The sequence below is a fragment of the Pithys albifrons genome, chromosome 1 (genome assembly GCF_047495875.1).
Source record: "Pithys albifrons albifrons isolate INPA30051 chromosome 1, PitAlb_v1, whole genome shotgun sequence".
In the NCBI taxonomy this organism is placed as follows: Eukaryota; Metazoa; Chordata; class Aves; order Passeriformes; family Thamnophilidae; genus Pithys; species Pithys albifrons.
In genome coordinates this window covers 44000156-44023845 of record NC_092458.1, presented here as the reverse complement: position 1 = coordinate 44023845, position 23690 = coordinate 44000156, and the positions used below count along the sequence as shown (strand labels likewise).

Here is a 23690-nt window from a genome sequence, read left to right as displayed (position 1 = left end):
ACAATTAGGGTGCAAGGATGTGTTTTTCTATAAAATGCTAGTACAATGGGGTTCACTTGTATTCAAATACACTGCTTCCTTACATACACACACACACACACACACACACTCTGATACAAAAAGTAATAGTATTTGGCACTGTGGGCCGCATTTATCAGAGCATTAACAAAGATATTACCAGTAAAAGATGCACAATAATCAAAAGACATATTTCCAAGAGTTCATAAATTCCAGAAGTGATGAGGTGATAGTAACAGTGGTTAAATATTAGAGAGAGATCTCACTCAGTTTGTAAAGCATCTGTAGTAAGATTGTCTGCTACCAGCAAATGACTGCTAGTCTGCAGGGACACAGGGCATATTGCAGAAACTTTTACAAAACCATATCTTTTTGGTAAGTCATCTATAGCATTTAGGTTGAAGAAAATGTTTCAGCTGTGAATTTGTATGTATGTGGGTGAGAGAGACAATTTCTAGGGAACAGAAACAAGGAACTAAAATACTTTTTTTCTGACGTAATTAAGAGAATTCCATAATCTTGCTCATGTATAGGGTTTTCTTATACTGTACAGGGTAATTTAATATCATTACTCTTGTCAGATAGCAGAAAATATAGACAACACTGTAAATCTGTCTGTATTTTGCTCCTTTTTAATGATATTCCTATTTGACCAATGATGGATTGCCAGTTTTAATTATCACAGAATATGAAAGAATATCACATTATTTACTTGTGCTTAAACTAACTCTTGTAACATTTCTGTGTCCAGCAACATCTTGGAACTTTGAAAAGTGAAAAAAAATAAGAAACAGAACTTCTTTTCAAATTACTTTTAAAAAATGAGTAGATTGTTATCAACTTGTAATTTTCTAAACCAATGGAATTAAAACCATCACGTCAGGTCTCCTAAATGAATACTTCTTGATAAAACTTTTAATGTTTTAGAGCTGCATAGAGCAGAAAACTAAGACAACATGTAGGTGCATTTTGAGGCATTGGCCAATTATGTGTTCCCATTGTATGAAAAAGAGAAATTTGCTTTAGGGAGAAAGACAGGTTGCCATCACTAAAAGTGCTCAAGACCAGGTTGAGTGGGGCTCTGAGCAACTTGGTCTAGTAGAAGGTGTCCCTGCACATGGCAGGGGGGTTGGAACTGGAGGATTTTTCAGGTCTGTTCCACCCCAAACCATTCTATGAGTCTATGAGATAGACAATTCCAAAGAGCCACTAGAAATATCCTAAGGAATTATCTTAGTTTAGACTGAAGTTTAGACTGACCAAAAGTTGAAGACATGGCTCCCATACCTGTCATTTCTGTGTGACCTTTCCTTCAGGATGTCTTTTTATTTGCTTTCACTTTTTAGTTAGACCTTCTGGAGACCTCTAAAATGTTCTGATGGACACCTGTGAGCCTCAAAAAATGTTGAAAGCAAGGATAGTAAAACAGAAGTCATATAGGCACACCCACAGTTCAGTAGCTTGCTTTGGCTACAATGACAATCATTTCTTTCCAGGGAAGTGGCTTTACACTTTCTAAATTGTTTTTGACAGTACAAATCAATACAGTCATTTTTCATGATACATTTTTGCATTTCTGCAGAAGGCACTTCCAAGTGACAGGCACCTTCTGTTTCTCAATTCTGACAGATTTAGCACTCACTGGAATGCTGGTTTGCAGCTTTTCTGCATGTTGATACAAACAACTCACAGTTGCACAGCTTATGTGAATAGACCCAAGCCCATTATTCCTAACTGAAAAGTTAGTGTTCAAGCTAAACAGAATAAGTTGTCCTTTTTCAGTGATCTTTCCCAGTCTACCTCCTACAAAACTTTCTGATCAATAGCTTCTTCCTCTGTATTTAACTCCAAAATCCTCTGGGCGAAGCATTACACTGGTTTTGGCACAGTTTAAACTGGCTTTCACAGTTGACTGCAAACCTCTTCTGTTCTCTGATCCTCAGCTGTTATTGATGAAAGGTCTGAGTGAGGGCTCCTGGCACTGATTAGTAAGCATAGTGATGTGGAAGGAAATGCACCCTGTTTCAGAAAAAATGCCAACCTTTTCTCATATAACTCCTTTATTCATTCTCAGTTAGACATGACAAAAACCTGATACAGGGGCAGTAACATAGCCATAACAGCAGATCAAAATTCAGCTGTGCCCATGATGTTAAATTTTACCCAGTAAGATGCCTGACATATTTAATATATTCTAGATCAACTCTTTTAATTCAGAGTTGGAAAGTCAACTTGGAAATTTGTTGGTTTTGTCTTCTGGGATGACATGACTTAGTCAGAAATACCCTTATGGTTTTAGCCAGACTTGGTTAGTGTGTTCTTTGCATGTTCATCATGTCAGAAGAAACTGTTGATTGGAATACTTTGTTGGTCAGCTGGGAGAGATCCCCAAAGGAAGGACAACATATGCAACTTGTTTGGTATCACATTTTAAAATACTATATATATCTTGCAATATCATCTAGTAGGGATTCATCTCAGTAGTTTTTATAATTCTGTGCTTTTAATCAGAAGACAGATGGAGATCTATTAAAAACACTGTGCATGGCTCCTTTAATACTAATTAATAGTATCCTTTGATACCTGCCTCTCTATTGCTCACAATTATGTTGATGATGACAGAGTGACTAGACTTGAAACCTCACTGAGCATCCTGGGGTCTGACAGGAAGTGTCCCACTAGGTAAAGACAGTACATATGCATGGTCCTTCAGTTTTCAAGTCCATAAAACGACACCTACAATATTGGCACTTGGGTATTATGTCAACTGTTGGTGTATCAGCAAAGAGGGATGATGAAATTCGAGGTAACTAGACAAAAATGCCTTCAAGAATTAGGGAACATTTGGAACTAGACAGGAGCTCAGCAAGACTTTTACAGGTTAAAAAAGCATTCACTGAATGCCTGGATAGTTGTGGGTATATACTCTCCTGCATGATCCTTGAGGTTCAAGAGCATGGCTGTGGTCTGTTTAAAATTTAGTTTCTCGCTCCCTTTAGTACATATGTCCAGGATCAACTTCTATTTCACCTCAGCATTAAGGACAGTCAGAAAAAATGTGATCAAACTGTTAAAATGTATTTTTATTGACTGTTTTCTTCATTGACCTCAGAATTTGCAAATACAAACATCAGAAAGACTTTCATTGCTTTCACTAAACAACTAATGACATCACAGAAGCTCTTTTGTAGGCATGATTCACATGTTTCCTGCTTCCGTGCCATTTGAAATGTTACTGGAATGTTTCCAAGATTAAATTAAAAAACAACCAAAAAACCAACAAGAACTAAGAGCTGTGGTTGAATGTGTGGATGGGATTCATTTGTGCTTTTTTTTTTGATGGTGATCTGACTTTTCACCAGCTAAACCAGAATTTCAGAACTATTATCCACTGAAGTAAGTGAGATCCACAAGCATAGCTCACAGAGCAGAAGGACTGAAAAGTATTAGATCTTTATCTCAAGTGAACTGAGTTAGTAATCAAATGCACACTGAAAATGAAAGCAAAATGTAGACAACTCAATTTCTCTAACTTTCTGATACAGTGCATAAAGTGGGGGGAAAAAATTCATACTTTATGATTACATAATAGATTCATTTTATATTTTTAAAAGTTACTTACTGAAATTGTCCATAGATGCCTTGAATGTTAAATCAAAGAAGACATCAGATATCTAACATTCATGGAATGAGGTAATGCAAAAGACAATTTTTCTCTAAATGAAGAGACATTTGCTGATATTGATACAGGGTCAGAGATATTAAGCTGTTGAAATTTAGTTAATTGCTGCAGAGCTTGTCACACAAGCCTTACATAATTTCCCTTTCTGTTTGTAACTGAGAGGCAAAGGAGTCCAAGACATGGCAGAATAAGAGTCCCTGGTTAAACTAAGCCACAAATTTTGCATGCAGCTTGTCTTGACAGCTTTTTTTAAAGCCTATTTTACTAAGTTCTTTGGTCGCCTCTTACTCTGTTGGGCTCTCTTCATTAATTGTCAGATTTCTAATCCTATTTTACACGAGCAGCTAGAGGCAAAATAGCAGACAGCAGCAGAAAAATCATGGTTACTAAGTTTATAGCATGAGGCCCACAGTGGTCCAGTTGCACACAGATTTCTCTGTCCTGTAGAGCAGGGCTTTCTTTTGGATTCACAGTGCTATTTTAAGTATTTTTCTGCAAAGTGATTTTAAAGGCAGAATAGACTTTTTTTCTAAAGGTGCTCACTTAAAAACAGAAAAGTAAATGAAGCAATAGAAATGTCTTCCATACTTCAGCAATAATAACAAGCACACCTAGGTCTTAATCCAAGCCTTAATATTTTTATTTTAGAATAAATTCATTAATTGTTTCAACACTTTAGATCCTTTGGTACAAAATGTGATACAAAATCCTCTGTACTGCTGTCACAAGTATTTTTACGCAGCATAAGAAAACATATATTAATGATCCTGAGTTAGGTGCTCCCAAAAACTTCCAGTCATGTCATGAGTCTTTAATAAAATATTTCATTTACTGAATTTGCAAGTAAACTATCTGTTCTCCTGGCTGGCTCTCTGACCTCCTTCTGGTACATTTCAAAAATACTCACCCTAGGCAGAATGTTCACAGGGATGTAATGGCTGTCTCAAAAAATACTGTGCTTGGAGGTGGCATCCTTTGGAATGACCTATGAAAAATGTCAACATCTATTACAAGTCACCCACCATATCAGAAATATATTTCCACAGTTTGTCTAAACTGCTTTCTATAGAAGTTTTATGCTGCTGTTTTCCATCACCATCTATATTTAAAAAAATTGTTGACAAATGTAAGCAGTATGAATTCAATTCAGCCAATCTTGGCCACCAAAATAGTTTAATTTTTCCAAGTGAAAGTTACACTTGCAACTGGAAATCCTTCTCCATGACAGCTTTGCATTGCATCTAATACTCTGATATTCCAGAAGCTTTTTTAATATATGAATATAGGTTAGTCTCTTTCCCTGTAATGCTTGTCATCTCTTTTAGAAGTATTAAAAAAGGGATAAAATGCATTGCTGACTTTTAACAAGGTAACAACTCTCAACCAAAACCTAAGCTGAAATTCTGTTTAGACATATTCACTCTAATTTTTGATGTGAGGCTGGACTAAGTGCTGATATCAACACTGGTGACCACTGTGTGCTAATGCTAAGGTAAACATAGCTTTGCTAGCAGAGATTAAATAAGTGAGCAAAAGTATGCCCTGAACATAGGCAGATAAATTATGAGTTATGCATCATATCCTGTAGCTTGCCTACTTTACACTTTATCCTTTTATAAATAACAGCTTTCAAACTTTAGTTGCTAATAGCCTGAACTGTGCTTGAACAAGTAACCTGCAGCTGAATATCCTGTGACCTCTCCTTTACACTAGTCAGCCACCTCAAGGCAAGGAACTTGAAAGATGTCAGTCCTGATTACTTGCTGCAGTCATGTCAGGATGTTCCATGAGGCAAAAGTTCAAGAAGTGTTACCAGTGTAATAAATTAATATCTTGTAAGGGTTCTGTTTTACAGAAGTTTTGATCTATAGGAACCATGAAGTGTAGTGAACAGGTCAGTCTGCACCTATTTCGGTGCTGTAATCTGCAGCTGCAACTGTTTTTGTTCACTTATTAGGACTCTTCAGAGTTAGAGTTCTATAAATCAGGCTGTAGTTGACAAGGAGTGCACATGTAGCCTAGACTTCTATTACTTTTGTTACTGTCCCTTTGGATGATAAGTGAAATCTTTCTTGCAAGCCAGTCAGTGTACTGGGAAACCCAAAGCACAGAAAATAAAGTATGAGGAAGTAAAAAATGCTGCTGGCTGCAAAGTCATGATGATTTAAAGACTACAGCAGGGAACTAACTTATCTCCCCTCTGTGTTGCACCAAGGATTAATATAGGCCAGTACACCCATTTCTGAAGAAGTAAGTCTTAAATTATTGGAAGTTTGTAATTTTTTCCCCTCATTATATCCAAATAGGCAGTGGGTCAAGGTTGAACTATTTTAGATACCTCCTAATTCTGGTTTTTTGAAAACTCTGTGCAAAGTGAACAGAGCAATTTAAGGTAAAGCAAGTCTGAAGTTACGTGGGTAGAGTGTTAAAATACATGTGAACTTAAAAAGAGCATGTTTTAGAGCCAGAATATTTTCTGCTGAACTTAAGGGAGTTTCTTCCTTCACTTTTGACAGAAAACTGTTACCTACAAGAACAAGTATATAGGTGATATAACTTCCCGGTGTTCTAAAATAAATTTTTATAGCATTGTTCATTCAATTGCATTGTATTTGATTCAAAAACACTAAGATATTTTAACATTTCTTACAAAGATTAACACAGAAAATTCTAGTATTTGGGCCTTGTTGTGGGAGCATATTGTCTCTGCATTGCATTGGACTATATTTATAGGAAGATTTCTTTAAATAATTTATCTAATCCTGAAAGAAGAGCCCCCAGGAATTACCAAAAAATATTACATTGAAAATTGTAAAAAAGCTAGTAGAATATTTTATACCTGCACTGTGAGCAAAAATTTCAAACATATCTGTGTTACTGACTTAAATCTCATTAAAACACATTGGAATTTGGTTCTGCAAATGTTTATATGCCTTTGAAAATCAGACACAGGGGCATACAGACAGTGGCCTGCAGGGCACAGCTTTGCTACTGTCACAGCTTTTGAATTGCTCCACGCTGTGAAAGTCAGCAGAAGTAAGCAGAAAGGCTACTGATAACCATGCTGAGTAAACTGCATGTAATCCCATGATTTCAGCCAGAATGAACAGGAGTCCCAAATCTCCTGCTTTCTGCGGTTTGGGTGAATAGACGACACTAAGGCCAATAAGTATGTGCAGGTTGCATAGCATGTACAGATCAGAACTGAGGTAGCTGCAATTGCACAGCTTCAGTAGGCTTTAGAGAAGACTTGAATTCATGTTTAAGATATGTCTAGGAACATAAAGAGAATGGAGGATGCAAGAGACAAAAATGATAACACATATATTACTCCTGCCAGATACGTGCACAGCTGGATGTGTTTTGGGTTTTTTTCCATTTGTTTGTGTTTTTTTTAAATAAAATTTGCAAAAATATAAGTTAAAGGGACTACCTGAGCCCTTATTTACACTTACTAAACTAGTGTTGCTACCTCCATGTACTGAGGAAGCAATTTGCCATCCAGGAAAGGAAAGGATATTTTCAGCTAACTGCAGGGCTCCAGCTTCTGAAGAAATAGTCTGAAAGTGTGAAGTCTGGGATAAGACATTTTCCAAAAATATATCATTTACTAATGACTGGTTTAGAATTGTAGTTAAGGACAGTAGCTCTTCTTGCACTGGACTATTTTTCTTTCATTCCTAAACGAACGGGGATCTTGATAATCTCATCAAAGGGAATCCCACAACTGAAAAGTCTGTCCTTATCTTTCACTGAGATACTGTTTCGTGACAGATCAGGTCAGATTGAAAAGTCAGTAAACAGACATATGGAACATTGTTGACTGCCAGGTTATAGAACAGGTCCTATGCTGTCATATCGTCAAAGGCATCACTATTTTACTATTGCTTTCTTTGAGGAGTAAATTTGCCAATTATTTTTAGGGACTTAAGGTAACCAGATGGTAACTTTATAGGTAAAGCTGCTGGAAAATTTTCAGTAAAGAAGTTTGCATTTTGAAAACACATTGTCACAGACATAAAGTGTTTTATAAAATGTTACCACCAGCGCAATCCTTTGAAGGGTAATAAAGGTAGTCAAAACAATACTCCATGTTTTGACTTGATACTACTAAAAGTGCCATTCAAAGAGTATAAAATACATTAATTACCATTTCTATTTTTAATACTTACATTACATTAATATATATGTTTAATGTTAGTATATTGGAAAAAGGAAACTAATTAACTAACAAGACCTAATTCAAGGAACAATTTTTTTCCCCTTACATCAAGTAATAATAATAACAATAAATATATCCTATGTCTTGTTTGGAAGTTCAAGAATCAGTGAATTTAACCAGATCTCACCATCCCTCCCTCACTTTTAACATGAAATTCCTTGTGAGAAGGGAGAGTTTACTTTGGAAGGAGCTAGTCTAGACAAACTACCAAACAGACAAATGGACTTTTTGATTATCACAGGAAGAGTGTGTGCTTATTTGCATATGGTGAGCATATGGCTGTGTCTATGATTATCTTTGAAGGACTAAAATCATGTATGTTTTGAACTTTTAATCAGTTCAATTTTTTCCTTCATAAAGGATGTGCCAATTATAGTATTTTTAACTTATTATTTAATTTTACTAATTGACAGCTCATTATACTGATTGTGATTTGATCTGGGTTTTGTTCTATCTCTTAAGGAACCAAGACCTTGACAACCTCAGCAAAGTGAACCCAAGTTCTTCCACAAGTGACAAGGAGTAAGTCTTCAAAGTTTCTCATGCTCTACTTTCCTAAGGCAGTGAGTAATTTGCAACTATGAGAATGCCAGGAAAGGTAATGTTCAAATCTGTAAAATGTTTAATAAGTAGCATTCCTTATACATAATGATGAATATAAAATTACAGACAAATTCACTGGCATGTATGCTGTCAGCTAACCAAGTAATATCTACAGTAACATCCATACATGCTCTATATACTTCTGCAATTAAACTATTAATGAAATATTTTGATATGTTTAGAGAAGGGGCAGTAAACAAAATATTGTAGAACTCACAGATGATAAATGTTGCCCCAATAAGTGTAACAAAGCATTTCAGTCAGCAAGGGCAGTGATCCACAGAGAGCAGTTTGAACTTACTTTTTTGAACAGCATGTCAGTTCCATGTGTTTCAGTCCAAGTTTCTTGAGGTCTACAAGCAGCCCTTGAACATATGGAAGGGGAGGAACTGGCAGGGTACCATGCTAGTAAGAGCTATGTAATATTTGTTGCACCTAACACTGATATTCTACTGATAAATTTCAAGAACTATGTTCTAAACAGTAACATATAAATTTTGTCAACCTGTGATCATCTATTTTACAGTAGACAAGCATCTTACATATATGAACACATACACATTCATATGTACATTTAGCACTAACCTGTAAGTTGAGTACCTTTTTTATTTTAGATTTTAATTCACAGAGAATTTATAGGATAGAGTACAAGACTACTACTCAATTGTAGGAGTATCTGAATTTTTAAGATTAATAAGTCCATCATTAATTGAAGGAACTGAGTTACAAGTTTCATGCAGCTAACTTGGCCTTTTGTTTTGCTCCCTATTTACCTAAAGGAAATCATGGGGTTTTTTGCAGTAGTTAAGAGTGCTTATTGTAAGTAATTTCATCCTCTAATTCACAGAACCATTTTAAAATAGTAAAGAATAAAGAGGGAAAACTTGCCTCTAGTTTAATTGTATTTATGAATTTTTTAAAAACTGTTTCCTTATATGTAAACTATGTGAGTCTTTTGATGCTTACATTTTTAGTGTAAATACAGACATAATCAATGCATTAATTGTTCCCCATGAGGACACACAGAGAAAATTTCTTGTCATTCCAGAAGCAAAGTATGTGGAAATTTGGCCATATTTTTATGTGTTGTCTTAAGAAATACAAGTTTCTTATTTTAAATAAAAAGTTATTTTGGCAAATTAATGATGCAAACATGGATTAAGCTGCTTGGACCCTGTAAATTAATTCTAAATTCTTTGGAATTTCATGTTTCTATTTCACTGTCTTCACTGGCAAACAACAATCTTAAAATATGGCATTGATCTGGTTAAACAAAGCCTTTTTATTTTCTTGGATATATTAGATAATATTTTTTATTTAATTCTACAGAACTTTACCTCGATGGGGAAAATTGTAAATATATTTTCTTATTATGTTCAAGAGCATAAATGTTTGCAAATTTCGAATAGAAATGTAACTAACAATTTACTTTTTTCCTTTTAAAGGTGTGCATAAATATATTTCTTTCTTTTATTACACTTTAGCCCTTTCTAGACAGGGAGAATATTTTAACAGTTGTATTTGTTTGTTGTTTCAGAGGAAAAGACCTTCAGGTTTTTACTGAAATAAATACTGCTGATCAGAAAAATAAGAGGCAAGCCTGTCATAATCTTTCATTTATATACTTATGAAATGTTTATGTTTGACTGGATATTAGTATTAATATCTGTTCTGTAAAATCATTAGATTTTTATTTGTTTACAAATGAGAACCTGGGTGACCTTTTAATAATCTTAAACAATTTGCCAATGGGTCATGTTTTTGTTTACTTACAGGGCATTTAATATACAATATCAACTTAAAATTATACAATTATATATATGACATGTTAATGCATGAAATTTATTCTTTGAAATCAGCTTTTTCACAGTCATTGATTAATGAATTACTGGTATAAATGTGGCCATATGGACCTAGAAATTGCATACAACCCTAGATAACAGCACTTGTAAGAGAAATTCGGTCTACATATAATAATAAAACAAGTAATATATTTTGGCAGCCATTTCCATAGTTCATGGACTCCTGTACTGAATGAAATTCTGTTATGAAGTTAAAATGATAAAGCCACAATCAGTTTAGCAGGTGTAGGCAGGACCTTCACATGTAGCATGGGAACACAATTTGACACAAGGGCCATAAATTGAAACGAGAGATTCTGACTGGGTATATGGAGGACTGTTCACCAGTGGAGCATGTTGCCTGGAGAGGTTGCGCCACCTCTCTTCTGGGAGGCTTTCAAGACCCACTAGATAAGACTTGAGCAAACTGGTCTGACCTTAGAGTCCCTGCTCTGAGCAGAAGATTGGACTAGAGAGCCCTTGAGATCCCTGAATTCCAGCCTGAATTATCCTACAATACTATAATGAACTTGGCATTTTTAAGTTGTTTGTAATTTTTTTGTGGTGTCACACTAGAAAGAAACTGAAAAATATTGAAGCCTGAACAGATAATTACTTCATATAGTCAGGAATCTTCCCTGTGAAATACATAAAATTTTTTCTTCTTTCAACAAAATTCAGCCCGTTTAATACGTTTAGATTAAATAAAATACTTCTATTAATTCTGAGGTCTCTCTCACTTTCAGAGATGAGGATCTTGGTGATAACACTGAAGTAAAGTCTTCTGATGACCAAAGTAAAAAGCGGTGAGACTCAATTCATAGTTCTCTCTAGAATTTGAAGAGCTAAACAGTTGTAGCTGTTTATTGTGGTATCAGAAAATCTGAATTCCTAATACAAGCAAGCAAAATTTTCCCATTATGAGTGAGATCTCTGTATTATTTCCAAGATGTTCCTTATTGACCAAATGTAACAAGAAAGCTGCAGGTATTTTGATAATAAGCAATGACTCAAACCTATAACCTCTTGTAGAGAATGAAAATGACTGGTGATAAGAGCCTCATAAGTATTTTTGTGCTTATCTAGGTGTTTTGTGAATTCAGCTGCTAGAATCTCAAACAAATACAAGTAAATGCATTCCTATTATAAAAGTTTCACTGCTACTAGGTTTCACTATTTGCAAAAGCTAGGATCCATTTCAGTCAATTAAAGTGAAGTTATTATTATGTTTTTAACTACCATTCTGATGGTATCTTTTTGAGTCTTTCATTTAGTGTATATCTGAGTGAAAAAGAAGAGCTTAGCTACCTGTATACATAGACAGTTTTGTTATTTTTTATTAGAAAATATTTTTATCCTAGCAGTTCCACTTGACAATCTGACCAGAGAAGCATATACTGAGTATCTATGGTGAATGTTTCTCTTTCAGTTCTGAAAGGAGGTGTGCCCAGTTAGGAGTTGAGCACAATAGACGGCGCTGCTTCATGCCGCATGCTACGCATATAAAACATGACAGCACTGAACAAGGGTCGTTCAGCAGAGCTTTAGCCCTTGGCATGCTCACTGAAATAAGATACTCATTGAAATAAAGCAAACTGCAGCCCAAACATCCAGAGTTAAGGCTTGCAATCATCAAGTTGTTTCAGAACCTTTGGCAGAACCAAACACGAGCAGCCTTTGTCTGAGCTGCTTTGTAAAGTCAACAAAAATGTTATTAGCACTTATTCTTTAAATTCTGTAATTTGTATGACAAGTTTTATTTTAATGATTGTTTGACTGTCATGTTTGTGGCAGGGAAAACCACAGAGACAAGGTGTCTTTTGCTTGAATCACAATCCTGCTTTTTGAAGTGAGTCCACATATCTGTTGAGCTGGCCATTTCTAAGAAAAAACATACATAACTGTTGTATATCCAAAAAAAGAAAAAAAAACCAAAGGAAAATTTAGGACCAAAATATAGCAAGCCTAAGAATACATTACAAAATGCTGACAAGAAAATGTGGAATGCCATCCACCACTGAGATATTGTTGCACAGTTGAAAACCTCAGTGGGCACTTCGAGGAAATGAATTCAATTAAAGTTAGATGAAGTTTCTGATATGAATATATCTGAATATATCAGCATAAACTGAAGGACTTAAAATTATAGGCCAGTAATTACATTATTTTTCACAAGCAACAAAAGAGAAATTTCTTTACCTACTTTTTCAAGCTCAATCTTCTGCATTTATGGCCGTAAATGTAAATTAAAGATGTGTAGCTCAAAATTATTTCTAAAAAGTGTTTCTTTTCCTGTTGCATGGTTTCTTTTTTCTTAGGGTAACTGAGAAGGCATATGAGAATCCTCCAAGGGCTCCAAATAGTCTTCCAGAAACAAACTATTCTAGTGACAGCAAAAGAAAGACCAGGTACTGTGGACAATGAATTGAGCACTGTAACATCTAAAATGACATTTCTTGAAAAAAATTAAGAAAACACATTTTTATGCAAGACATTTCAGGGATGCTTAGAAACCTCACATTGGTCTCTAGAATCATACCAGCTCTCTTCCAAATCTGCTTCCAGGATCCCATGCACAGAAGCCCACAAATCACAGCTCAGGTGCACAGAGTGGGAAGCACAAGACATATACTGTTGTAGCTCCAGAGATGTAGCTGAAACATGATTCAATAGAGGAAAGGCTCTTATTTCTTATGAACTTATTTCTTTATGAGGCTGAAAAAATTACGCACTTTACTCAAGGACTCTATTAAGTTCCTAAAACTATATGGGATTAATCTGTACCCATGTAACACCAATCCAATCTGTGAAACTGTGACAGGAGTTTCTGACTTTTTGACCAGGAACAAGCCATTTTAAAAGCCATTTCTCTTGCAATACTCGTGCTCTAGCTGGATTCTACTTCTGCAAGCACACATACTGCAAATCTGAGTGAAAAAAGGGGATGTAGGGATATTTAATAGAGCTAGCTATATACCAGGTCTGTTAGTAACAGGAAATAATTGAAACAAAGGAAATTATACCTTGTTCTTCATGGTTAAAATGCATTTTCAAGAAATATGATGACAACAACAGCAACAAAAACTTCTTGATTGAAAGACCTTTTCAGATTAGGAAAACCTCTCTACAATACTAATCCACCCATCTATATGGATTAATTAAGTATTAATGTAGGCAGGAGTGTTTAAAGACATAACCCTATATGTAAGTTGTATTGCTGTATAGTAGTTGTGAACTACCTGAGTTAAGGCCCATGACTTGGCAGGGAGATGAGAAATCTTCTGCTGACTCTTACTGACAGGAAAAATAGCAGCCACAGTCTGGTACTTTATGGGCAATCTCCCTGTCCTTAACATTATGAACACCTGAGCCTTGGTGTGGATATAAATGGGCACAGGATCTCTAATCTCTCATTTTCTTATGTTTGCTGTAGAAGGTTGGAGAAGAGTTAAAATTTATGTATTCTGAAACTTTTGCGTGGCCTCAAAGGACAAACCCATAAATTGGCTGAGGATAAAGGCAAAGCAAAACAGCATACAATACAAGACTAAAAATGAATATCCAATAGAAAATATAATTAGCATTTTGCAGCATTTTACACAAATACAGGTTCTGATTTCTAATATTCTGATTATCTTTAATGGTTAAAATAGAGACAATAATACAAGAATGGCTGAGCAAAGAATGTGCTGCAATATGCAACGTTACCTTACTCTTCACAAAATTTTTACCCTCTATCTGAAGCTCTAAATCTAATTTAATTCATGATATGTTATTAAATGAATGGTCTTTGTAGGTTTTTCTTTCACGTCTTAGGCAATAGGTTCTACAGAGTATTTGTTGCCGAGTAGTTTGCTGTGTCAATAAGTCACACCACTGCAAGCAAAGGAGTGAGTGATGTGAACTGAACAATTGGACATGATCAGATACACAGTTCTCAGGCTACATTGTGACTCAGTTTTCACTTAGTGACTTGTCAAACTGTCAGACTATGCATTTATTTTAAAATGTTCTGAGTTTCTTCACACTTTAAGTTGACAAGGTTAGAAGCTGATTCTTTGGAAATATTTTTGATGTAGCTTCAACATTTTTTGTTCTATAGAGTACAATTATTTTTTTTCCTAAGTTGTGGTTATATTTATTTTTGTGTATTTAAACCAAAATGCTCTAGTCAGTTACTACTAAGACAATGAAGAAAATTATTTTTCCCTATAAAACTTGCTATAATATAGTGTTACTTTTAGTCATGCTGCATGTAAATGCTCATATTATGTTGAATGTGCAATACACAGTACTCTGTCCTGATATCAACCCTGATTTAAGGTTGAAATGTTAGCCTGACCCAGCATGAGATTCCACACTGAAGTAAAATGAGTTAAATAGAAGATTTAGGAAAAAATAACTACAAAAAAAAGCAGCACAGGCTCCTACTTTATAGGAACAGAGAAGTTATATCCCTATGCCTCTTTTCACTGCAGCAAGAAAATTTAGGCAATTGCACCACCAATATGCTCCACCCTGTGACACGTGTTGTCCTTGGTCGAGGCAAAACAGCCAGAAAAACCCTTTCAAAAAGCAATCACTTAGCCTCAGTTTCTATTCCTACTTCATAAGCTTACTTTCATCTCTCCTGAAATGTAAATGGAATGTTTATTTGAGGAGTTTCCTCTGTGGTGAGCAAACCCAGGTTTGCTACATTACTATTAAATAACAAATACGTTGTTATGTTCTACAAAACATAAATAGAACATTTTTCATTTAAGCCTCTCAGTAACCACAATTTTATTACATTTCTGATGTTGCATAGAAATCAAATAAGAAATATTTTTATTACAAAATGCAGCTATATAGAAAAGGGTATCTGGGCTTTATAACACCTTACACACACACATTATCACTTTGTTATACTTTGCCTGAAGAATGAGATGCGTTCTGCAAACATATATGATTACAACCAATTGTTCCTAACATTGCTGAATGTTATTCCAGAGTGAAATGAAACATGTAATAATTGCCATATGCCTTATGAATTTCTAGAGAAAAGAATAAGTAAATCAGTTCAGAAACATTCAAAACATGTATGGCAAGACGGCTTCTTCAGCTGTCACATACATGTTCATCCCTTCCATGCAAACAAAACTGACAGTTAAGCAACTTAGAAATGGGACTGCTATAAAAGGAAGATTTAACTACTCTTATGTTAAATCAGTATATTCCTTTCTACTCTGATACAAAGAACAATACAGTTACTGTAGTGAACACAAAGCACACATTGAACAGCCTGTATTATAAAGACCCTCACTCTAATTCTAGGAACACGTAATTTTGTTTGGCTGGCTGACAGCTCTTTGAGGACTAGTGAAAGAAGCAGAGGAAAAGGGAAAAAAAAGGCAGTCTGTCACCATTTCCTGATACGTATCATTTAGGCTGGGATATCAGCATTGGCAAACACAATACCATGTAAATTCTGCTCAATGGGCTTATGTGGATTTAATTTTGAAATGCTGAAGAATCATTCAACAATAAAACATAGTCCAAAGACACCGTGTTTCTAATTTAGGGGGGTTTTATTTGATATATTATTCCTTATGGTTGCGAAGGTACCGAAAAAGAACTCATCACCATGACTTTTTTTTTTACAAGCATGTTACTTTAGTTTAATTTGCGTATTATCATCAGTGTAGTGAAACCTTTAAAAATATAGAGTACTGTTTAGTGATTGCTATGCATTCTCTGCTTCACAGCAAATCATCATATGGTTCCTATGAAGAAAATATAAGTGGAAATACTATTAAAACAGTTTACTCTACTTCTGATCGGTACGTACACATTAATAACATCGTAGAGTACCAAAGGATACAGACATTTGCATAAGCATTCAAGTGTTCAGACAAAAGGGAGCAGTGGAAGTCACTACTAGGCTCATCAAACAGCTTTTCATACAGAGCTCTCTTCCGTGGGATCTTGCCATCAAATCATTACCACAGTTAAGCAGCTTAATATTATGTTAGGCTTGTCACAGCTGACATTTTAAAATATCTATAGTAACAATAGCCAGTGCCTCAAGCAATAGGGTTGGCTTTGTGATTCTGTAGTTTCTCTCTCAGGCAGCTGCTTACTCTGCAAAATGTCCTTCCTTTGTGAGAATGGTGTCTGTAATGACCAATTTTATGTACAGATGTGGAGGAATACATTAACGTGACAATGCTGTTAAAAACTATGTTTTCACAACAAACAGGATATTCCCAAATGTAAAAAGCATGTTTGCTGAATCATTAATACCTTACTTCACGAGTGAAAAAAAAATGTTAAAGGATAATTTGGACAGTCCCATTACTTGGAATTACCAAATCAGAAAGACCTGTATCCTTTCCAACATAAAGAAATCTGGGAATGATTAAATATTACAATGGCTTGTCATTGAGTGGAAAAGAGCAAGACCTGTTCATTTTTTAATGTAAAAACAACAACGATTGTATCTAGATAAAGTATAGATTGATTTCACACAAGAATGCAACATGAGCTGGGAAAATTTTTAAAAGTACTATTGTCATGAATACCAGGTAGGTTGTTCTATACATGTGTTCACTGTAACTGCCATGGAATTTTAAGTTCTGTCTGACATACAGAAAATCAAAAAACCTTTAAAGCATTTCAGCAACACAGAGAGTTCTATACCAGACTGATCAAATTATTGCAATTTACTTTTGTGATTAAAATGTTAAAATCCTTGTCCTCCACTTCATCCTTATTTAGTATACGTGTTCCCAGACATTCAGCAGCTTAGTTCATTTCACTGGAGAAGACTATTCTTTCTATGAAGGTATTTTTCTACTTGACAATTATGTTCAGCAATTTACCCATCACAGGAGGAGTATATTACACTTGTCAACTGGAATGGAGGGAATACACACATGACATTTTTCCATTTATGGCCATTTTACAGTATACAAATGTCTTTCCCACACAGTGTACTAAGGTTATCAATTTTCTGCTTGAGATTTCAATGGCAGCTCTTTTTCTGACAGCTGATGTTATATTATATACACAGGAGTATAATTGGAAAAGATATATGTACATACTGCAGGAAGCCCTTGGGCATAGATGCCAAAATGATCTTAGATGCCTTGCAAATTTGCTGTCATTCGACTTGCTTCAAGGTAAGATTTCACCTGCTATTAAGAAATAGAATTTGAATGTAATACCTGCACACATATAATCAGAGAATATTCAGGCCTTAGGCCTTCTCCACCTGGGAGAATAGGAAGGCTTCCAACTGGAGGAGATTAATGTAAGAAATACTAATCTCTCTGTTTCTCTCCCCTATTCAGGCCCTTCCTTTTTCTATTTCTCTCTCTCCTTCTCCCTCTACTCGTGTTCTCCTGCCTCTCCTCTCTTGCAACCACAAGGAGGATAAAGGATGTGGCTGCCGAATGTATCCTGAATGTCCCACACATTTATAAGCCTTCACTTATACACACTTCCAGTCTGATACACTGAATTACATCCAACTTACACATTCTTCATATTATAAAATTTTGTTCAATTTCTTTTTTTATGAAGTTTTGTAGATGTTCTTGATTAAGTGACATGTAAAACAGTCTTATTAAAAACTAGGTAATTTTTTCTCCGGTTCCATTAAGAATGAGCCACACAAGAGAATTTTTTTTGGCTTGTATACCAAAATCTAAGCCTCAGCCTAAAATTTGCTTTTAAACTTTTCTCTTGGTATGCCTGACAGTGCCCAGTCCTATAGTCTGTTTTCTTTCTGCCTCATTTATCTTATTTGTGCTTTCATCTACACACAGTTTGTTGTTCTAAAGCAATACTCTGCAATATCATTGCATTAGCATAGCTCATATTTCTGCCCAGTCCTGCACAGCTTTTACTTCAGCTTCTGACAGCAGTTCTTTTCCCTATTTACTTCATGAAAGTAGCACAAAGCAGAATACAGCAGTAAGGTTGCACTTAACATGTCTGAAGCTACATGTGCTTTTTGTCTCATATGGACTTTCTGAGCTCTGTGAGTACCAGAAATGCAATTTCTTTCATGGAAACCACTATATAATATCTCCTCAATACTATCGTTGCAGGTAATAAGCTTTGGTTTGCTTCCATTCTTTTTAGACACATCAACCCACCTAAAGAGGAATGGGCTTTTTATGTAGTTAAGAGTATTAACATGTTGGTATTGGCTGAATTATCTGTTATATATTTATGCTTATTTTTAAGCTATATTGTTTTTGCTATGTATTCTCCATTTGGGACTTGTCTGACCAGCAAAATTCAGCTTAATTTTTGTGTAACTAGACACTTATGAAAATACTGTCAGAAATATTAAACAACTGATGTAGGTCTGTAGTTCATGCTTGTAGTTATGTATTTAGCTAAACCATGCAATTTCTCATAATAAATATTCATTTAGCTCCTTAAAAATACCCTGTATCCATTAGAGATTTGCATGTAGCTGACAGCAGTATAACATCTTAATTTTCTTGTAAAGGTATATACCAAAAGTTCAGTGAGTAAATAATCCAAATTGTAGGGGGTTTCCTCTGTATAAAAAAAGAAATAGATAATCTTGGTGATCAAAGCTTTGAAGACATGCCCATCCTTTTGCTGATTTAAACAAAGAAACAGAATGTTTTAATAGCACTTTAATACTAATGTTTATTTTCACTTATCAGAGAATGAAATATCCAAAGAAACTAGAATTTACTATTCTTTTATTAGGCTTAAATAGATAAATAGGATTATCTGGGCATCAAGATTCTAGTTTATATATCTAATTACCATGCACCTTGATTCACTCTAGGCTTTCCTTGTGATCTTGGGAAGTCACCCTCTATGTGTATCTGTGTATTTTAATACGTGGGACGCAGGCAGTGCTTCTCTATCTCAAAAACTACCTTTGTTTAGACATTTGTGAAAGCAGTGTTCTGCAAGAATGGGAGAAATAGTTAACTGTTAAGATAAAGTGTCTTAAATATTTTGAAGTAAGCAGGTTTACTCCCTTTAAGATCTACTCTGAGTTGGATGGTTAGGTGTGATCATGCTTCCTTTACTCAGTGAAGAAAGAAAGGGATCTCAAAATGGTCATTCATCTTATTTTAGGATAAACCTTTAAGCTAAGACAGAGAAAGTACCCTTTGGAAAGGTCTCAGGGAAGGAGAGGATTGTTGGGTATAATGAGTACCTAGGGAACCAATTGAGACACTGGTATCTGATTTTCAGATGTGTAAAGGTGAGATATTCAGACGTTTAACTTCTTGTTCATTAAAACTACTATTTCAGAGTTCAGATTTGATGATACTACAGTACTAAAAAGCCCTATTCTGGTCTGGGATTGCTTTCTTCCTAAAGGACAGCATGCTGGGAATGAATATTAGAGAAGGGTTTCAATTTAGTTTTTCTTTTTTCTTTGACTTATGTGTTGAAGTGTGAAGTATGTAAGAGACCCCTGGAAGATCTAAAAGCAGGAGACAGCATTTGGATTTACAGACAGACTGTGCATTGTGAGCCTTGCTATTCCAAAGTTAAAGGTAAGGTACAAGATGTGTTATACTGAACATAAGAAAAACAATTTAGAGAACTTTCAAATAACTTCAGCATACAACATAGCTGTTGCTTTTGCTCATTTCTGTGTACTTAAGCCTTTTCAAAGTACCTAATTCAGTAAGCTTATGGATGATAACCAATCCCAGGTGCTAGACACAACTATTCTGCATCTGTGAGGGAGATCTCTTAAGTTCTCACTGTAACCCATAGAGACCTACCTTTGCAGTCAATGGAGACACCTTAGAGTGAGGCAATGGCACCATGCCCTGGAGGTGAGAAGAATAAATTACAAGGTCATCTGAGAATCAGGTTGCTCTGTTGAAATGAATAAGCCAAGGTTCAGAGGTATTTTCACCTAGTGGGGTAACTATGACCATTGGAGAGAAGACACAGAATCTATTAAGTTACAATGAAAATATTATACTGTGATTACCCTTCTTACCTTTGTGAGGAGCATAGTGAGTAAACAAATGTGCAAAGCAGGGCCGAATGAACATTTTATTACAATAATTTTTCTAGAAGTTGCTAGATTTTAAATATTCTTTCTTCACAGCAATTATTATTTCATAAAATCAGTACCCCTGTACAAAATTAAGACAAATGGAAAGGTAGATTATATACTCTGATAAACTGGTTATAAACTACACAATTCTGAGATAAGATCATGTTAACTAAAATTATATTAAAATTTGTTTCATTAAAATACTTTGTGTTATGCCATTGCAAAATTTGACAGGAAGAGTGAATTTTGCAATTAATCAGATTAGAAAATTAATAAGACATTGCAATAGTTATAAAACTACAGAAAGACATACTAAGGCTCTCTATATTATATACTATAAATTTACATGTCCTATTTCATCAAATTACAAGATAGAGCAGTCAGATTTCAGTTGACATTCTAAAAAAGAAAAAAACCCTAAAGTTTCCTTGTATGACATTTAGAGTACACTGCTTTGCATGGCATTTCTGACCAATCTTTTTTCTCTTGCAGAAAAATGGATCTACTAATTTTGACATACAGAACACATTATAAGGAAGTTCCGCTATTGTTTAGTTAAGTGCATTGGCCTGTTAATTCAAAGCATTGTGGAAAATTATTCACTTGTATTGCTATGAACAAATTTTCTAACTCAAGTCCTACTGTATGGTTATCAAAGGAATTAATTTATTGGGAATTTAGGTGTCCTTTCATACACACGTTGCAGGAAGCAAAAGAAGATATTGTTCAGTATATTCATCAGTTCTGTGAAACTGCTAAACTATATGTAAAACCAATGATAATTTATTGAAATTTTCTGAATGTCAGAACATACCTAGACACTTTTTATGAAGGGCCTGTATTCTCTTTTGTGAAAACACATCTCCTCTGACATAAAGAGCTTTTGGCTTAATATAGCATGAATGGGATTCATCTCCTCCAGGGTTAGCCACTTAAAAGTCAGCTATTTAGTTTAAACTACTGTTTTCGTACAGAGGGAAAGGGGTTCATGCTGTACCTTCAAGGAGAGACATCAATCTCAAGAAAAAGGTTCTTCTCAAGTAACTTAATTGTCATTTTGAGACAGAACAAATCATCTTTGGAAAATGCATCTCCATTACTACAGAAAGATTTTAGACAAAAATTGTTAGGGGGTTTTAGGAAGAAGAAGTATCACACTCCATGTTTATAATTCTATTAACTATTTTATTACAATTTTTTTTTAAAAAGAGCACACTTAATAGTTGTCATGAAGTAATGAAGTACATACTTTGCATGATATTATGTTGTTGTATTTATCTTTCCTACTTTATTAAACTGTCTAAACACTTTGGATGGATTTATTTTGCATAAATTTATATACAGTGTAGACATCTATTTCTGAGTTACTTAACCTATTCTGTCTTGCAGTCATATAGAAAGAAGCAGACATTTTTAGGAAGCAATTCAATTGGTCAGATTGGAAACGTCTATTTTGCTGTGATGTTAACCATGCTTTGAATCTATGTCTTACTTTCCATGGTTTGTAAAGGAAGTTCAGATTTCTAGACATCTACATTAGGCCAGATAAACTCCCTCAAGACTACACTGAAAGCATTTTTTTGTTTCTTTTTGGACAGTGTATGTGTATTAAAGTATAGAAATTGAAAGAAGAATTCATGCTTTGTTATGCTACCTAAAATAATCAATAGTTGAGTAATTTACTGGACATATAAAGGTGTTGACTCCTGGTCTTTGCTATTAGATGTTATTCAGAACTGGGTTTTCTTCCTTACACCTCAGCTTAAAGGGACTTCTTGGATATGGCCATGACAGGGTTAGAATGTTTGGAGGTTGGTGAACCTGAGCAAGAGCTTAGAGGCACACAAAGTGTCAAATCCATAGATTAATATTAGACTGGTGAATGGCTGTATCAGTCAAACTCCCTCTCCTTGAATCCACGTTTCATAGTGGAGACAGGAGGCATGGATGTCTGTGTAATTTAAACCATTGGGCATGCAGTTGAATAATGATGTAATCTGCCTTGGCTGGCTTAAAGGATGTTCAGGCTAATATGCAAAGGAACCATGAAACAGCAGATATTTTGTTTTGTTAATTTTATGAAAATTTCTAATTAATTAATGGCGGTAGCTCTAATAAACCTATTGTAGATATTTTTTTCTGGTGTGTGTCTCTTGATGATGACATATCCTAGTTAAACCATACTTATTATTACTCTGTGCTTCACCAGGAAACGATGAGAATGACACAACAGGGTGAGAAAAGTAGTGGCAGAATTGTAATGTCCCACATTTGGTCCTGTTTGGAGACCAACAGATATTGCTAAGGTCCAGTTACAGTGGAAGAAGTTAGATGTTCATTTGAGCCAACACATTTGATCTAGGACTTCCTTGGGTTTGAGGGCACGAGAGATTTTAATTTACTCCACTAGAGACCAGGAGCAAACTCTGGATCAAAATATCTGCTACTTAAACACTCACTGACAGTGAAGTACCAGTAAGAACAACAAATAATAATTCTGTCCTCCTTAAGTCATCCTAGCTGAACAGCCCTGCCATATTTTGCCATATGGGTTTTTTGTTATTTTTTATTATATGTTGTATAAGTTTCCTGAAAAGAAACACCAGGTTTGTGATTTACCATATAAAAACTGGCATGGCAGTACTCATTAAGAAAAATCATATTAACATCTCAATACCAGTGTATCAAAACTTAAATGTTTTTTGTCCTTCCTGCATATCATTAGCATGTGATGGTTTATTTCCCTTTGACTACTGCTTCCATGAAACAATCCAAATAAACAGTTTGCTGGCAGCTGTTTTAATGAAAGTGGTATCTTCAATAATGCCTCAAATTAGACTGAAAAGCTGCATTGAGAGATGATGCACTGAATTATGTGGGGTTTTGTGATTCATCAGGCCCATTTTTTTCAGTGTGTAATGGATACTTTATCTTACAAAGCCTGGGTATAGCTCTATAGTGGGGGAATCAAGCAATCAGAGGACAGGAGTCAAATAATGCATACAATGCATATTGATGAATTTAAATATGTTGATTCCTTCAAAGCTACTGATATTTACAAGAACAAGGAATATTGTAAGAACAGCTTTCCTGTGTTAATATATTCTGTTGTATCCTGCATAGGTTCTTACAGAATGCTCAGCCTGTGCATCCCTCTCTAGCAGTGCTCAACACAAGGTGACAAACATCTGTAACATTCTCCTCTCCTCCTCTTCCTCTTGAAATAAACATCCCTGTGAGTTTGACAAAACAGGCTTTCCATTA

At 35.0% G+C, this 23690-nt stretch overlaps 1 protein-coding gene across 2 annotated transcripts in view; it reads left to right on the top strand.

Annotated features, from left to right (window-relative positions):
* SCEL (sciellin) overlaps positions 1-23219 on the top strand; it is an 80869-nt gene extending 57650 nt beyond the window's left edge. For both annotated transcript variants that reach the window (XM_071549687.1, XM_071549679.1), the window contains exons 12-19: positions 8385-8444; positions 10063-10119; positions 11113-11172; positions 12685-12774; positions 16111-16185; positions 17418-17526; positions 19806-19908; positions 20919-23219. In XM_071549687.1, coding sequence (XP_071405788.1) covers positions 8385-8444; positions 10063-10119; positions 11113-11172; positions 12685-12774; positions 16111-16185; positions 17418-17526; positions 19806-19908; positions 20919-20935 — 571 coding nt within the window. In that variant the 3' untranslated portion in view covers positions 20936-23219. The remainder of the gene's footprint in view (positions 1-8384; positions 8445-10062; positions 10120-11112; positions 11173-12684; positions 12775-16110; positions 16186-17417; positions 17527-19805; positions 19909-20918) is intronic.
* The last annotated feature ends 471 nt before the right edge of the window (positions 23220-23690 follow it).